The following is a 17,702-nucleotide window of genomic DNA, read 5'->3' as shown; positions in this document are numbered from 1 at the left end:
CCAAGACAAATCCCTTGGCCTTCCTCCATGCATGCCGTCAGCCTCTCACTCTCCCTTTGCACTTCCATATGCTTCTAGAGCATGCCTTTGCCTCTTCCCAATTACGATCTCCTTGGAACTCCAAAAGTCCATCTCACACTCCCTACATGCTTGACAAGTGTCCATCTTGCCCTTTCCTATACAAAGTGGCATGTATACCCTAGTTTTAGGTGACATCATCTTCCACTCATCCTTCTAGAACCTCTTGCATGTAGGACAAGTGTCTTAGCTTGCCTTTTTCCTAGGTTTTTAGCCAAATGACCAAATAGTCCCTCAATAGCCATGTGGCACCTACCACATGCTTGGAAGATATTTTGGGCCTCCCTACCCTAGCCTAGCCGAAACCCATATAAGTTTTTATTAGACTTCTCCTCATCTCATCTCCTCAAAACCTTTTAATCTAAGAATCCTCAAGGTCCAAAGGTAAAAATTCACTAAGGGCCTTTATCTAATTAAAACCTATTCACCTCTTATTCACTAAGTTTAGGGAATATTTTCTATAATAAAATAAAATAACCATGACAAGAAGAAACAGAGACTTGGAAAAAGTCTGGGTCCTCATACAAGGCCATTAAAGTCTACAACTATGGCCCATACAAATAAAGTTAAAGTAAAATAAAATCTTAATTCTTCTAGTGAGTGCTCCTTGTCTTTGAATGTCTGGTCATTATGCTCTTGCCACATAAGCGCCATAGAATACATATAGGAACTATCTTCCACACAGCTTTGATTTGTGGAATACACCCTAGATTTGTCCAGCTAGCCAAAAGCTTAACCACTATAGCGGGCATAACCCAAATTAGCTCTAATATGCAAAACACTTCATTCCATAACACTCTAGCAATCTCACCATGTAGTAAGAGATGATCCACAATCTCAATATATTTCTTGTGCATGCAACAACAATATGCTATGATCACCCTATGTTTTCTCAAGTTATCTGTTGTCAAAATCTTACCCAGAGAAGTTATCCACGTAAAGAATACTGCTTTGGGAGGTGCCTTATTTCGTCAAATCCTTCCCCATGGGAACTGATGATTTGGCGAGTGTGTGAGAGACTTATAGAAAGAGCGAGAATGTACCTTTACCTACAGGTATCCACCACAACATGTCAACTCGTTGATTACTCAGTTTCGTGGAATACACTATGCTGAAAAAGTCCTCAAAGCTACCAATTTTCCAATCTTGAGCTGCCATATTAAAATTAATGTTCCATTGGACTTGATCCCCCAATATCACCATGAGATTAGCCATTGAAGCCTTTTTTTTTTCACATGCAACCTGAAAAATTGAAGGGAATACATCCTTAAGGGCATTATTTCCATACCATATGTCACTTCAGAATTTGATTCTCAAGCCCTCTCCAAGCACCAGTCTAGTATGTCGAGTAAAAACCTCCCCATCTTCTTCTAATGTGCTTCCAAACTCTCACTCCAAAAGCCTTATTCACCTCACTAGTACACCAATCCCCTACAAATCTCCATATCTGTAATCAATCACCAACTTCCATAGGACTTTTGGTTCCATATTATATCTTCACAACTATTTCCTGAAAATATTCATATTTCTAATTCCCAACCCACCGAAGGAGATTGAGGAGCATACATTGTCCCAACTGACCAGATAGAATTTGAATTCATCTTCCACTCACTCCATAAGAAATCAAAATGAAGTTTCTCAATCCAAGTCACCACACTAACTAGAATAGGGAATAAAGACAAGAGGTACGCTAGTAAATTAGACAGAGTACTCTCGATCAAGGTAGTCCTACCACCACCTTTTGATAGGTACATTCTCTTCCAACCTGCCAATTTCTGTTCTATCTTTTCAATCACTGTATCCCATATTGATTTTGCCTTTGAGGTAGCCCTCAATGTAAGACCAAGGTAATTTATGGGAAGAGATGAAATCTTACATCCAAGCGTGATATCCAACTGCTAAATGTCATTGACACTACCAATTGGCACCAACTCTAATTTGTCAAAGTTCACTTGCAAACCTAACGCTGCTTCAAAACAAAGTAGAAGTGTCTTCAATGCCCAAATTTGGTTTTGGTTTGCCTATCAAAAGATTAATGTGTCATTTGCAAACAACAAGTGAGAAATGATAGTAGTACCCTTATTGGGGTCACCAACGGAGAAACTAACAACAAAGTCATTATTAACCAATGCTGAGATTATTCTGCTAAGCACCTCCATAACAATGACAAACAGTAGCAGGGACAACGGATCCCCTTATCTTAGGCCTTGAGAGCTATTAAAGAAGTCAATTGGACTGCCATTTACTAAAATTGAAATTTTCACCATTGATATATACATTTGGTCCACAAATACCATTTCTCCCCAAATCCACACCGCCTAAGTAATTAAAATAGGAAGTCCTAGTTGATGTGGTTATAGGCCTTCTCCATATCCAACTTACATAAAATCCCTATAGTGCCAAATTTTAGTTTACTATCCAGTATTCATTGGCGATAAGAATTGAGTCGAGGATTTACTTACCTCTTACAAATGCATTTTGGGGTTTTGTGATAATATCCCCCCAATATCTCCCCAAGGCGATTTACAAGCACCTTGGATATGATCTTGTAAACCCCATTGACAAGACTAATTGGTTGATAATCCTTTACCTTTGATGCTCCAATCTTCTTAGGTATCAGTGCTATAAAAGTAGCGTCGAGATTTTTCTCAAAATTTTCAGTCGAGAACAGTTCCTAGAACATGTTCATTAAATCCTCATTCACTACATCCCAACCTGTTTGGAAGAAGTCCATAGAAAAACTGTCCAGACCTGATGCCTTGTCTTTGACCATTCTTCTCACCACATCGTGAACCTCCACCTCCTCAAATGGCCTCTTCAACCAAGAGGCATTTGCAGCTCAATAGACTCAAAACCTAGTCCATTGAGCTTTGGCTGCCTGCCACTCCTTTAGCTCTGTAAGCAAATGTTTAAAAGAATCAGCAACATGTTAACGAATCACCAGGTCCTTCTTACAATCCACACCATCTATATTCATCATCTCAATGGTATTTGTTCGCCTATGAGGGTTAGCCACTCTATGAAAGAACTTCGTACTTCGATCTCATTCCTTCAATCACAATGCTCTTGATTTTTTATACCAAGAAATCTCCTCTAATAAGATAACTCTCTCTAATTCTAAGACCAACTCTATCTTCTGAGATAACTCTTCTGAGGAAAGAAACTTGTCCTCATGTATCCCCTCTAACTCTTGTATCTTCTTCAACTTGGTTTATTACCTTCCCTTATGTCACCGGAGGATTGAGTATTCCAAAACTTTAAATCTTTTTTTTAACACTTTTAATTTGCCTGCAAGGCTACAAAGATGAAATTAGGTGCCATGTATCTGATATGAGGACCACCATTGCTTTACCCTATCCACAAAACCTTCAATTTTCAGCCACATATTTTCAAATTAAAGTACCAACCCCTCCTTGGATACCACCACAATCCAGCAAAATAGGAAAGTAATCCGAATAAAGACGGGGCAACCGCTTTTGACATACATCCAAATAATGAATTTTCCATTTCGATGAGACTAAAAATCTATCCAATTAAGACCAAATCTGAGTATTGGACCACGTGAATGTACACCCATGAGAGAAAGGTCTACCAAATTCAAGTAAAACATACACTCTAAGTATTGTCTCAGCCTACTATTTCAAGAACACTCACTTGGGAACCTTATGACATTAAAGTCACCACCTATGCACTATGGAAGGCCCCACTAGCTATGTACTCTAGCTAATTCTTCCCAATATAGTCTTCTTGTGTTGTCTAAGTTTGGTCAGTAGAGACTTGCAAAAGACTACAAGAATTTGTCTTCGACACTTGTAAAGGAACATGCCATTGTGAACTCTCCTATGAAGTTCTCCATTTTCTCCACCACCCTTCTATCCCACATGAATAAAACTCCTCCTAAAACTCCTCCTAAAACCCCATTTGATGCCAATTGCACCCAATCCACATGTGAACAGCTCCAAATACTTCACACAATTCTTCTTGGAATAAATTTAAGCTTTGTCTCCTATAAGTATACCATGTTCGCCTTCCACTCATGAAGTAATTTTTTTTTTTTTAATATGTAAAAGTGCTTATTAGCCTCGTTAAGCCTACAAACATTCCAAGACATAATTTTGGACTTTATAAAAAAGATACTAGCCCATTCCCTTTGGATCTATCTCAATTAGAACTGCCCTCATAATTTAGTGAATACGCTAGCATTTTAGCGCCCTTGAATGATTCAGATTATGTACAAATGTTATGATTTCATGTCTTGTTTTATTATATTATGATTTCTAAGTATCTCGGATGAAGTTTGAAGCATGTTAAAGTGATGATCTTTCATGATTTTGAAAATACATGTTTCATCCAAGGCTTATATTCATGGTTCCATGTGTGCAATTTAATATCTCATGTGTTTTATGTTAACATGCCATGGATTGAATATGTTATGCACAGTTATTTCATACATGGCATTTCACATGTCATATGTCAAGTCTAAGAGTGTATGTCTTAAGTCTCATGTCACATCTATTTGGAAAAAGTGATTTTCAAGGAAAAACGTTTTCCAAGAATGAAAAGTAATGATTTTTAAAAAGAAAAATTTTATCACAACCTCAAATGCTAGGACGGGAAAGTGTCCTAGTGAAACTCATATATCCACTCTGAAGCACTTAAGAATGGAGTGGTAACCTCCTAGGTCGACAAAGAATCGTCAGCGTGCCTCAATTGGATTCTTTTTAAAGGATGCCGGAGCGAGGTAGCATCTTACGCTAGTGGGTGTCATGACCAAGGCATGTAACTTGATAAAATAATGTCTTGTTACTATGAAATGAACATGTTTAAGACATATGCACCATGGTGTACAAATTGTTGGTGGTGCGGTAACTAGCAGAACCACGCGGTGCATAAGGGAGCCCTAATGTGTCCACAAGATTGAGGCCACGTGCCTATATGTTATGCTTTGGATCACATGATGTGAATCATGTGATATATGCTCTAGATCACGTGATTAAGCAAGATAAGAATAAGGAAAAAAGTATGTTTTTCTGAAAAGTCAAAGTATTCTGTTACATGTCTTTGAAAAAGGTCAAGTGCATAAGTCTAGTTTCTTGTCTCGTCACGTGTCAAGTACATGTCCATGCATTGCATGATATGCCTCTTATATGCTTGTGATTAACTTTAGTATGTTTTGTGATTACTTATTGAGATTTCTTGAAATCTCACTGTTACATTTTTACTACTATCATTCCTTTTCCGGAATGGTAGAAGTAGTTTCAAATGTGCCTAATAACCCAAAAGTATGAACCTAGACAGCTGTGTTGATAGAAGATGAGTACACCATTTGGGGACGTATACGATATGCATCAGCTGTGTTGGAATGTATCGTTCCCTTTCTTCATGAGATGTTGAGGGGTCTTCACAACCTTAATTTTGGTATTCATCAAGTAACACAACTTCTCGAGGAAGCTACTACTGTTTATGTGGATGAGCTAATTATGGAGTTAGGACTCCCATCGCCAGAAATGTATAAGTTGATGGGAACTTGTTTGATTTTGTCTCCTGATGGATTCAAGATAGTGGGACAACTGCATAATAAAAACCTATGGAGATTTAGGTGACCTGCCATTTCTAAGAGAAGAAGAAGAAGAAGAAGAAGAAGAAGAAGAAGAAGAATAAGAATAAGAATGAGAGAGAGAGAGAGAGAGAGAGAGAGAGAGAGAGAGAGACTTTTGGTCCCGTGTTTTGAAAACTTGCTACTCTGATTATATTTTAAGACTCTTATTATTGAATGATGGTATTTTGGGACACGTCTGGGGATTAATTTTTTTTTTCTTTTGTACCATGTGTTTAGCAATTGCCTACAGTATTGCTTAGATTTCTCTTTACCTTTTTATTAATTTCCACTATATGATTATTGCATACTGCTAAGATACCTAGAGCATGCATATTATCTGTGATGTACAAAGTGTATGTAACTTTTTATTGCATGTTCAAGCATTTCAATCTTCGCCAAATTCCAAGTGAGGGCTGGGGGCACCACACCTTGATTTTCATAACTTTATTGTTTCCATTACTTCTACTTAGATACTAGATAGTACTTATTGTATTCCTTCTTGTCTTCTTCTCTCTCAGAACTTTTCTACCCAAGAAACCGCCACCCTTTTTTGGGTCCAAGGAAGGCTCCTCCCTTCTATTCCAATCCCTCTATTCTCCTTCTCCAAGTCTATTGTTTATATATGTTTTTTATCATATTTTTTTTTTTCTATTTTCTCCACTAGGTTGAAAAAGTCAACAAAAATTAGAGTGAAGTGAGACACGTCATAAACTTCTATTATTTGTAAAATAGATAAAAAATATCATATAAAATTATATCAGTTTGTAAGTTTACTATATAAAATCTCTATATAATTATATTACTTGTCTTCTTTTATTACATCTCCTCTTTGTTTGAACAGTGTAGTAACTAGAATGAGTTTTCGTACAGGATACATCAACCCTCTTCTTGTAACTCTATTTTAATTTTAATACAAATTGAGGGGTGCCATTTGTCTATTTCTCGGATATAAAATGGTGATGGTTTCCAATCTACTCAATTGATTTTCATTCATCTGAGGAATTAATCATAAAATGAGTGGTTGAAGCATACTCTAATAATAAGAGAGAGCGATAGGAACATAAATCTCCAAATTAAAAAACAAAATAAAATAAAATAAAACAATCTTCTTTCTTCCTTTAATCTTTTTTATATGATGGTACCAACCATGGTCTTTTTATTTTTGGTCAACAAATCAAACCTTTTAGCACGAGATGTCCCCTTATTTAATTCATTCAAACCAAACCCTGGGACCCAACACTTCAAACAAATTATACTCAATTTTATTTTTTGCCTTGCAAATAATAATAATAATAATAATAATAGTCTTACTGTGTGTATATCTTGCACATTCCAGTTTTTTTTTTTAAAGATTTATCATAAAAAAATAAATTAAATTTTATACGTGAACCCTATTCTTTAGTAAGAAAATGAACAGAATTTACAGACTTACATAGGCCTGTTTTTAGAGACTAGAAAAATGTAAAAGTCTTTGTTGTATTATGTCGTTTTCATTTAGCGTTTCCACGATCCTTTGCCGTCGACTTGGGGTTTAATTTCGATTTGAAGACTTCAAAGTATTCTGGACTCTGGAGTCAACTTCAAAGTCTTCTGGGCTCCCTTTCTCTTCTCTTTTATATGCCAATAATGCCCCTCCCCGTTTCACAAATTTTCAGATATTCCTTTTCTTTTTTCTTTTTTTTTTTGGCCGTGCAAATAGGTTTCCAATTGAACCTTATTTTTATTCCTCCATTCGTTGGAGCTAGGCCGGCTTGGAAGAGCACGCATTTAATATAGAGTTTTTTTTTTTTTTTTTTTCCTCCCTAAATGTTGAAAACATCCATTTAATCCATGAATCATTCTACCTGCAAACTAGTACGAAAGACACATCCTCTGTCTTATCAACCAAATAATATTTTTTAGGATAATTTATTTCTTTTTTTTAAGAATGTGTTTTACATCACTAACTACATGGATATTTACAATAAAATAAGAAGACGGCACGGGTTGTCAGGAGGAACTCCGATACCTAAATTAAAGAAGTAATTTTAGTATGAGAGTATGAATAGATGTATATATGTATTACCTTTTAGTGTTATTTATAAATATGTGATAATGATGATGACAATCAATTTCTAAAATATATCTTTGAAAACTCTTAACAGTAATTAGAGTAATCATTTTCTTAATCAGTTGGAGGAGTTGTCTGTATCTACAATGTATATCAATAAGACACATCCTTAAACTTGTACTTGTTTACTGGTACGTGGTTACCAAATATCCCTTCCACTCTTGCTTAAATAAAAATCATTATCTAAGGTCACGATGGTTTGAAGTAAACATAGGACAATAAGATCACACATATGGAGAATTTTGTTCAAATGATGAATGAAATCCATGCATATTCTATTCTATTGAGATGTACACTCTTTGTTCTTAAGTTCTACCTCTTTTTCTACAGAGAGAGAGGAAAAGAAAGAGAACCGAAATGACAGAAGTGTGTCACCAAATGCTTGGATTGGTCAGTGCTACGTTACATTGTCTTCTCATTGGATGCCATCATGTCTTCCAATTGGATGCCATCATCGCGAAAAGTCTCGGAAACGGGCCAACGACCAAGAGTCAATTTCCCATCAAAATTTAGCAGGACTTTGAAAACACAACAAGAACATTGCATTCTTGTAATTAAATAGAGGATGAAGGGCAAAGTAGCAGCAAGGCTTGTATAACTAGCCAAGCTCCCCACCCAAAAGCTTTTAAAGCAATGCATATGGTTGTGGCCAAGCATTAGAACCAAAAATGGAGCAAAACGCTTTAGCTGCTTCATCTTCTTCTTCTTCTTCAGTTTTTGCTCTCAAGCTTCTATTGTTTGTATCCTTATGCCTTTCCTTTCAGGCACATATTTCCAACTCAGAAATCATTTTTGAAGAGCGTTTTGAAGGTAAACTTCTCTATTTCACTCTCTACTTGCATTAAGGGTATATATTTAATTTTCTTCATCATCATCTTTTATCATATTTTTTTACTTCTTATGCTCGATTTTCGACCGAAAAAATACATTTATTAAGAGTAATGCTACACGTAATACCGTCAGCATGCCTAAGTATGAATTAGTGAAACAAAATTAAATTTTAATTTTCATTGCATGTCTACCATTTCAATTTCAAGTGTTACAAAAAATAAAATCATGGTGTTACAAGTAATATTACTACTGTCGTTAGCATGCATGCATGGCCTGTTGGCACGTGCCATGGATCAAAAGAACCGAGTTAACTAACTTTCATACGGTTACTCTGACAGTCTTTGACCTTTTTTTTTTTTTTTCTTTCTACGTGTACAGATAAAAAATGAAAAAAATACTTTCCTTTCTTTCAACCCATCCATATTGAATCTAATTATTCAGATTGATGAACTCAGTTGAATTTTTTATCCACGGTTGTACAGAAGACCAACGACAGTGGTAATTGTAGGCCTTGTGCGTTGGGTTTTTTCTTCTGTTTCGTTTATTTTTTCAATTATGTTCGGTAGATTTTCCGTCTCCGACACTTGATTTTTCTTAGGATAGTGTCTGTGGTAGAGTTTAAGAATTACATTTTTCGCTGAATAACTTGTGCCTGCTCTAAACAGAATGACTTCCGTTTTCTTAGCTGCTTTCAATTCAGAACAATTTTAAAGATGTTTATTCCCTTTCTTGCTGGCTTTGAACTTGGATTCCTAACTCTGTTTTCTTTCTTTCGTTTGTTTTGTTGCTGCACAAAGATGGATGGCAAAGCCGCTGGGTTAGATCAGATTGGAAAAGTAATGAAGGCAAAGCGGGTTCTTTTAAACATACAGCTGGAAAGTGGTCGGGAGATCCTGATGATAAAGGTATAATAATGTTTGTTGAAATACAAATACTAATGAACCCCAGAAATCCCATGACTTTAATGCAAAGAACTTTTGTTTCTCAACTAGTAATATCCTAATGTTTCACTGCATTTGCTACATGATTTTGCTATAGATCAGTCTATGCGGTATCAGCCAACTAGATCTTCCCCCTAGTAAGACTCAAAATAACAGTTATAACAGTGGAAGGGGGAGCATTAGGCCCCATATTATAACCAGACACATTTTCCAAATACTTTGATGTTAATTGTTATCTTTGCTAGCTGCAGCAAAAAAATTTATAGCGATTTTTTTCTTCCCTAAATATCAACACTGGAATTTGATGATGAAGCAGGGTTGAAACCAAAATATCAACTGCATTTTTTCTGTTTAAGGAATATGTTATCACTAATAAGGAGAAACTTGGTGGCAATGGCAATTAAAGTGGTTTTCTAATGATACATAAAACTTTTGTAGGCATTCAGACATATCCCGATGCAAAACATTATGCGATATCTGCAAAGATACCAGAGTTTAGCAACAAGAACAGAACATTGGTCCTCCAATACTCTATAAGATTTGAGCAGGATATTGAATGTGGTGGTGGTTACATAAAGCTGCTCTCTGGATTTGTCAATCAAAAGAAATTTGGTGGGGACACTCCATATAGGTTTGTTTCTAATGCACAAATTTAGTATAATCTACACCTTCAATTTGTCTTCTTTTTTAGCTCTTTTTTTTTTTTAAATATATATATATATATATATATTTTGTGAAAGACAGTGGATCTATTAGATTTGGATGTAAATGAATAGAGTGAAGTAATCCGGTTCCAGTGCAAAAGGATTAAGCACCCCAAAGAAAACGTATTAATCCCCATGTCTTTCAATGTACATCAATCTTTGAAATTGAGTGGGAAGGTTGTGAATGCTCCAGCTCTACCCACTAACCAAATTCATGAAAAGTGTCTTGCCTGAAGGTCTAGTGGACAATTTTTGACCTGTGTGAGTGATTTTGCTATCACTGGCACTGTGTAGGAGACAATATGAAGCTTTTACACATAAAATGGCAATCATTCATGATTTGTGTTAAGGACAAAGTTACCCCTGCACCCACAGTGAGCAACAATACCTCACAGCAGCAGAATTTGAGTTTTATCTCTGCGTAACAAACTCTGCAGAGCATGCACAATGCACTCCTGAATATTGCACTCGTTTGTTAGCTGTCATTGTACAAACCGATCACTCTTATTTTTGTATTGAGAACATTCTGGATTCTTTGTAGCACAGCCTCTATAAAAGGCAATCATGTAATTGCTCCATATGCAGAAAATATAATAAAGAGCTTAGTATTTTAACATGGTATACAGAGCCTAAAAGGACTCATCGTCCATGGCCGAATCCGATTCTGAAGCATCTTCCATCCCTCCAAATTCTCCTCCTATCATTTCTCCCTCCCTCCCACAACCCAATTTTTCTCACATTCTTGCTGTGAAACTCACACCCGATAATTATCTTCTTTGGAAAACTCAGTTGGTACCTTATCTCCATGGCAATCGCCTTTACCAATATGTGGATGGTTCCTGTCCAGCACCGAAACCTGAGCTTGATAATCATACCCCAAACCCAGCCTATGCCATCTGGTTTCAACAGGACCAGCAAGTCATGTCCACCCTCATTTCTTCTCTGTCTGAACCTCTAATGGCCCAAGTAGTTGGTTGTTCTTCAGCCCGTGCAGTTTGGCTTTCTCTGGAATCAACATATGCTTCCGTTTCTCAGGCTCGACTTCTTCAGACCAAATTTCAATTGGCTTCTCTCAAAAAGGGTGCTGATACCATTTCTGCTTATTTTCGTAGAGCTAAGGGCCTTGCCGATATCATGACAGCTGCAAATTTGCTTATACTACCTCGTGGAGGTAAACGATTTTGTCCACCAAATTATAAATAGGGCTTGTTTTGATTATCAAAGGAAAGAGAATGAAGAATTTTGTCATGGAAGGATGCTAAATTCTAAGATCAGCAAGAAAGTAGTTTAGCCAACCAGTTTGGACATGACCATATGCGATGTACAATGCTCATATTTTGCTGAGATCTTGGGACATTTCCAAGTGATTATTGTCGAGCCACTCAAAAAAGAATAGAAGATTTTGATTTAAATGAAATATTGCATGAGTTTTCTTTACTTCTGAGAGTGCACGTTAGTAATTTGTTTATTTCTAGTTGGAGGTTCATATCTTTGATGAGCTCACAAAAGGAGAATGTTGTGGGAGATTTTAAGATGCCATCTAAAATAGTTTTATATGGATTTTCTCTTCCCACATTTTCGAATCTTTCAGTTTTGTGCTTCTTTCATGTTCTAAGCTTATACAGTTTTCTTTCTTCTAATCTAATTAGTCTATGCCTGATGTTTTGCCACATCCAAAATACCAACAGTAGTGCTCTTCAACCATTTGGTTGCTCCCAAAGTGGCAACCATTAGAGTAATAATTTTTTATTTTCCTTTTGTCTTATTGTTTTAAACTGCAGTAATTGCCGTTCCTGTTTTGTTTGTGTAGTTTAATGTTTGGACCAGATATATGTGGCACGCAGACAAAGAAACTCCACGTGATACTTTCCTACCAGGGCCAAAATTACCCCATCAAGAAGGATTTGGAATGTGAGACAGACAAACTCACCCATTTCTATACATTTATACTTAGACCGGATGCAACATATAGTATCCTGATTGACAATCGGGAAAGGGATTCTGGAAGCATGTACACAGATTGGGATATTCTTCCCCCACGGAAACTTAAGGATGTTAATGCAAAAAAGGTTTCTACTTGAACTCAGATACTCAAATAGTCTCATAATAACTCAACTCTGATAATCCTTTTGGTGATTATTATCCATCTTCAATTTTCATTCTGAAAAGGATGGGTGTCAACTCATCACCCGAAAATATTCCTTCTTAAGTTTTTCATTCTAGGATATTTCTAGGTTCACCTTTTGTGTCATGATATATATATTGAAATTCTAGCAATTTTCTTTTTATCTTCTGAAAATATGTGTCACTTGCAATACTCACAGCCTGCGGACTGGGATGATAGGGAATATATTGAGGATCCTAATGCGATCAAACCTGAGGTAATTAAATTTGAACTGTTCTTCCATGTCACTGGCTATTCAGTTTGTACCTGTACTTCTTAATTTTGTGCTTCCCTTAATGTTTCACTTGGTTGTTGCAGGGATATGATTCAATTCCAGCAGAGATTCCTGACCCAAAAGCCGAAAAGGTTAGTTTATACTTTAAGAAGCCATAGCATAAGCAAGCCTGCTTTATTTTAATCTATTTTTCTTGTTTCCATTTCTTTTTATGTTGACTGCTTCTATTTTGTGACGTGATGCCTTTATAAAGCATTAAAAATTATATTAAAGAAGATGAAAACATCTCACAATTCTTTTCCATTATAAGCCTGATCATTGGGATGAGGAAGAGGATGGAATATGGAAACCCTCCAAGGTACCTAATCCAGCATATAAAGGACCATGGAGGCGCAAGGTATGACAATTAGCCTAATAGCTACTTAAAAAGCTTGAAGCTTTACTCTTCTTTGCAGCTTCTGATCAAATTGCTCTTTTTGAATTGACAGAAAATAAAGAACCCCAATTATAAAGGGAAATGGAAGACTCCTTGGATTGATAATCCAGGTATTTTTTTCATCTATTTCAGCCTATGAAAAATATATTTCCATGAAATCTGAAGGAACTGTAATTGAAGTAGTTTCCTTTTATCACATCCAGAGTTTGAAGACGACCCTGATCTCTATGTGCTTAAACCAATTAAGTATGTGGGAATTGAAGTCTGGCAGGTAGGATATAATCCCAATTTTGCTTTGTAAGAAGGCCTGATTACTGTATTGTAAGAATTAAAAACTAATCATAATATGATCACGGGTGGGTTAAATTATGCTTTGGAATGCAGGTAAAGGCTGGGTCAGTTTACGACAATGTTTTGATCTGTGATGACCCAGATTATGCAAAACAAGTTGCTGATGAAGTATTTGCCAATCGGGAGGTGCGTTCCTTCTCTTTAGCTTCCCATATTAGACGCCAGTTCAATAATAGTATCTTATTTGGATATATTTTCTGAAAACTCAGGTTGAAAAAGAGGCATTTGAGGAAGCTGAGAAAGTGAGAAAAGCACGAGAGGAAGAGGTTCTTAGCAATACATACAGCTAATGCAGTGTCTATGATTTCTCAATCTTAAGTGAGTCTATTTGTAACTGATTTGAGCCATTAAATATTGTGCAGGAAGCTCAAAGAGCAAGAGAAGAAGGTGAAAGGAGGAGAAGAGAGAGAGGTTATGATAGACGTCATCGGGACAGATATAGAGACAGATATAGAAGGGTTTGTGCTTGGACTCTTTTTACTTTACTGTGGTGGCTTTACTCTAGTTTTTCTGTTTTTATCATCCCCTTCTTCATTAAACTCATAAAAGATAATCATAGGATTGGGTTAGTCTACTCCGTTTAAGTTTTTAAGAAAGTTCAGTCTCCTGCGCACATGCATTTTTCTCTGTATTGAACTGGCTGTTCCCCATCAAAATCCTCTTTGTAGCAATTCAACCATCCTGAATATAGGGGAAAAAAAGCCAGTAGATTTCTTGTGTGGCTGTGTTTAAACAAAAATATCTTTGTAGAGTTTTTGGTTACCGTTCCAAGTAAAGTTTGAAAGAACTATTAATCAGGGAATGGGGAACACTTCTTTCTTATGATATTATTTTATGATGGGGCCTGAGCAGTAGATTTGTGTTGATATCTTCCTTTTTCACTGTGCCTTGTTTATTATCTCTACTTTCAGACTAAAAAGAATTTTTTGAATGTTTTGATGTTGACTCTAACTTCAAAGTTTTGTTATCCAGCATGATCGTCGTGATTACATGGATGATTATCATGTAAGAATCATTCTCTTCTCTACTTATTTTATTAAAGAAAAGAGAGAAGGTATCTGCTGTGACAGAGCAGAAGTTATTTGAAAAATGTCCAAATGCCATCTGTTCTTTTCAATATAAATGTCATAGGTGATACTAGATGCTAATGTTAGAAGATGGAAAAGAAGAAAGAGAGAGATTAGGAAACCCAGGTTTTAAGTGTTAAAGTGAGACAAGTTATTTATAATAATGGATTTATGATGAAGATTTAATATTTATGTAAAAAATGAAATGGCTAGTTGTATAGCCAAAGATGTTCTTGGAGAATTTAAAGGACACAGGTCATCTAGGGAGACTTCGTGGTAGAATGCAGAGGGTCATTGGGTAGGTTCAAAAGAGATATTAGAAAATTTTGTAAATGTAGAAACGAGGAAGGTTATAAAGAATACAAATTGAAAAAGAAGGAAGCCAAAAAGCAATTCAAGAGGTTAGATTTAAGGCATATGATGAACTACAACAAGTTTGGGGATGAAGAATGAAGAGTGGGATATCTATAAACTTGCTTAAGACAAGGCAAAGGAAAGCACGAGACTTGAATTAATGGATCAAGGGAAATGGAAAAGGGACTAAAGAAAGATGGAGGCATTTCCATATATAATTTGTTAAGTGGAAGTCGTGTAGGGAATTTAAAAGAGCTTGGTAAAGGATTAACAGTAGAAATAGTGGGTTTGTATGAGGAGTTGAGATGGTCAAGTTAAATAAACTTTGAGAAGAATAAAAACGGCAAAAATGTAGGTTTCAAAAAACAACTTGAAGTGCCAAAAAAATGCCTAATGAGTGAAGGAAAAGGAAGCCTTGATACTTATACACAAGAAAAAAAGGAGATACCTAGAGCTGCATGTTTTTTCACAGTAGCTTTGTTTAAGATACAAAACAACAATATTGGAGAATCAATTGTCTTTAGCCAGGACTGTGACAGAGCTGTAACCACTAACCAGTGTGAGAAGTATGGGTTATCGATAAGCTTCCTAGATCAATTTAAGGACTCTTTAAGTTGGAGGTTTTTGGGATATTTTAGAACCTAGAGGTTTTAAGTCAAGCATGACTAAAATTGAGTAAATACAGTGCAATTTTATGAACATGGAAATAGGGATTCAGGGATAGTAAAACTTGGTGTTCAAGAGATATTGAGGAGGATGTTACTCAAAAGATAAGATTTGGTTGGATTAAGTGGAGAAGTGTTAGTGTGACTGCATCATACCTATTAAGTTCAAAGGAGAAAATTTTATAATACTGATGTAATAACTACTATGCTCAATAATAATGAATGTTGGGATGTTAATGAACAACATATACATAAAATGAGCGTAGGAATAATGAGAAATATAAACTGGATAGGAAAACAAGATGTGGAATGAACTCATCTGCTCGATCATGTGGATTGGCTCTATGGGGGCAAAGATTAGCAAGAGATGGTTAATATGGTTTGGTAATATGCAACAGATTTATGCAATAATGAGACAAGGGATTCAATTTAAGTTAAACGTGTAAAAAGTGGTCGAGGGAGTCTAGAATAAATTGGGTAGAAATTATGAGGATAGAACATAAAAGAAACATCTGATCAATCTCAGTCAATGAGATCCAGAACCAACCCAATTTAATTGGGAGTATAGTTTAGTTGAATTGAACTGAAATAAGTTGAGGTTATGTAACAACTCATCTTTGGCTTTACATATATTCACTGCTTCCCAATCCCATGCATATTAACTGCTAAGATTTCTCCAGATCGTTCTTGCTAGTTTCTTGAAGAAGTACGGAATTCTGATTTATTACATAAATATCCCATCAGATAGCATCCCCTGAATATTGGAAAGTTCATTTGAGATGAATGTAATTATAGAAAACCTTTGTTGCTTAAAGCATTTGGAAGCGTATGGACCCACTTCAAGAAATCTTTATCTCCAAGAAAAACTTGAAAAAATTAAAAAAATATATTCATTCCAGTAACATATTATTGATCACATAGACTGACAGATGAGCTGTTTTATTTGACTTGCAGGATGAGCTTTAAGGGTTCTAGCAGTCTTTGTTGACAGAAGATTTGAGAGTCGGCATCACCTTTCTTGTGGTGGTACTATCTACGAGCAGCGTTTAGTATTAATACAGCTTGTGAAGAATACTCATCAGAAATAAACCAGACCAAGGCTCTATACGCATATGGACGCAAAGTTGGGAAAGAGAGAATAAATCTCAAGATGAAAAAGAAAATTTATGTTTAGTGGTGCTACGAACAAATTACTTTTGGGATGCCTTTTCTTTTTTGATAAATTAGCTTAAAGGGAGATTGTTTGTAAGGTTTATGTACCATGTTCGTACTCGTTTTCTTAAATAATCAGTACTTTAGATGTTTCCAATGTTAAGGATGTCCCTATTTACATTCTCTTTCACTGCTTTATATATTCTGTCCAAAAGAAATGCCTGCCAGTCGAGGTGGATGGCAGTCCACCGATATGGCAGAATTCGAATTATTTTGTAAATCAAATTCTATGATATCAACGGCGTAGAGAGTGTGCCTTTCACACTGACTTAAACTGGCACAAACAAAAACGAAGCGTCCAGCATGCATAAATCTTCGAATAGAAGCACATCTCCAAGTCCTTGTGAATCGGTCAACAAGCCCATTACTGCCTCCAATCTCTCTTGGAAGGATCCTTTATGAGTTTTATTTTGTCAACTAGGTAGGAAGCGATTACTTATATTAAAAAACCAACCCTTTCTTCAGAAAGAAAACCCAATTCAAGCCACCAAAGAGAAATCAAAAGCATCAGTTTAACACAGATCTTTACACAATACGTAGAAATCCAACAAGTATATTGGTGGGTTTGTGGAGCCTGGTTTCATCGGTGTGTCGGCCTGATTTGATGAAAGGAATAACTCATTAATAAAATTAAAAATTGCTCATTAATAAAATTAAAAAAAAAATGCTTAGCTACCGTTTGGCCTCAAGCTAAGGTACAAGGAGTCTTGAAACTGCACAACCATCTTTATAGAAATAAACATCTGATGAAAGGAAAACTAAAGATTAATCATATTATGGATATGTTTAATAGTTTTATTTCTCTCTATTCTACACTAGGATATAGTTTTTTTCCTAAATTATCTCATGTCACTAATAAATGTTTGGATAGTAGACTCAAGTCGGAAGAGCCTAATATTCGTTCCAAACTAGATGTGGAAGAGGCCTATGATCGAGTCAATTGGAGCCTCTTACT

The 17,702-nt window shown here is 35.9% G+C and overlaps 1 protein-coding gene across 2 annotated transcripts; it reads left to right on the top strand.

Moving 5' to 3' along the window:
- The first annotated feature begins 8,402 nt into the window (after positions 1-8,402).
- LOC122316015 (calreticulin-3-like) lies at positions 8,403-16,850 on the top strand. Of its 2 annotated transcripts, XM_043132431.1 has the most exons (14): positions 8,403-8,597; positions 9,416-9,523; positions 9,998-10,190; positions 12,074-12,332; positions 12,588-12,644; positions 12,746-12,793; positions 12,973-13,059; positions 13,151-13,208; positions 13,302-13,369; positions 13,483-13,575; positions 13,659-13,715; positions 13,812-13,907; positions 14,422-14,454; positions 16,490-16,850. In XM_043132431.1, exons 1-14 carry the CDS (start codon positions 8,456-8,458, stop codon positions 16,499-16,501), a joined length of 1,311 nt encoding a protein of 436 aa, XP_042988365.1. In that variant the 5' UTR covers positions 8,403-8,455; the 3' UTR covers positions 16,502-16,850. The 2 variants fall into 2 exon arrangements, with proteins under 2 accessions (XP_042988365.1, XP_042988366.1); XM_043132432.1 differs by lacking the exon at positions 14,422-14,454.
- Positions 16,851-17,702: the final 852 nt, after the last annotated feature.

The sequence above is a fragment of the Carya illinoinensis genome, chromosome 7 (genome assembly GCF_018687715.1).
Source record: "Carya illinoinensis cultivar Pawnee chromosome 7, C.illinoinensisPawnee_v1, whole genome shotgun sequence".
NCBI lineage: Eukaryota > Viridiplantae > Streptophyta > Magnoliopsida > Fagales > Juglandaceae > Carya > Carya illinoinensis.
This window is presented reverse-complemented; position numbering and strand designations above follow the sequence as displayed.

Bases quoted from the DNA above. Each gene is read 5' to 3' on its own strand.
- LOC122316015 (XM_043132431.1), top strand. From the start codon at position 8,456: ATGGAGCAAAACGCTTTAGCTGCTTCATCTTCTTCTTCTTCTTCAGTT. The intron at 12,645-12,745 runs GTAATTAAATTT...TGGTTGTTGCAG, and splicing joins CTAATGCGATCAAACCTGAG to GGATATGATTCAATTCCAGC. The intron at 13,716-13,811 runs GTTCTTAGCAAT...AATATTGTGCAG, and splicing joins GAAAAGCACGAGAGGAAGAG to GAAGCTCAAAGAGCAAGAGA.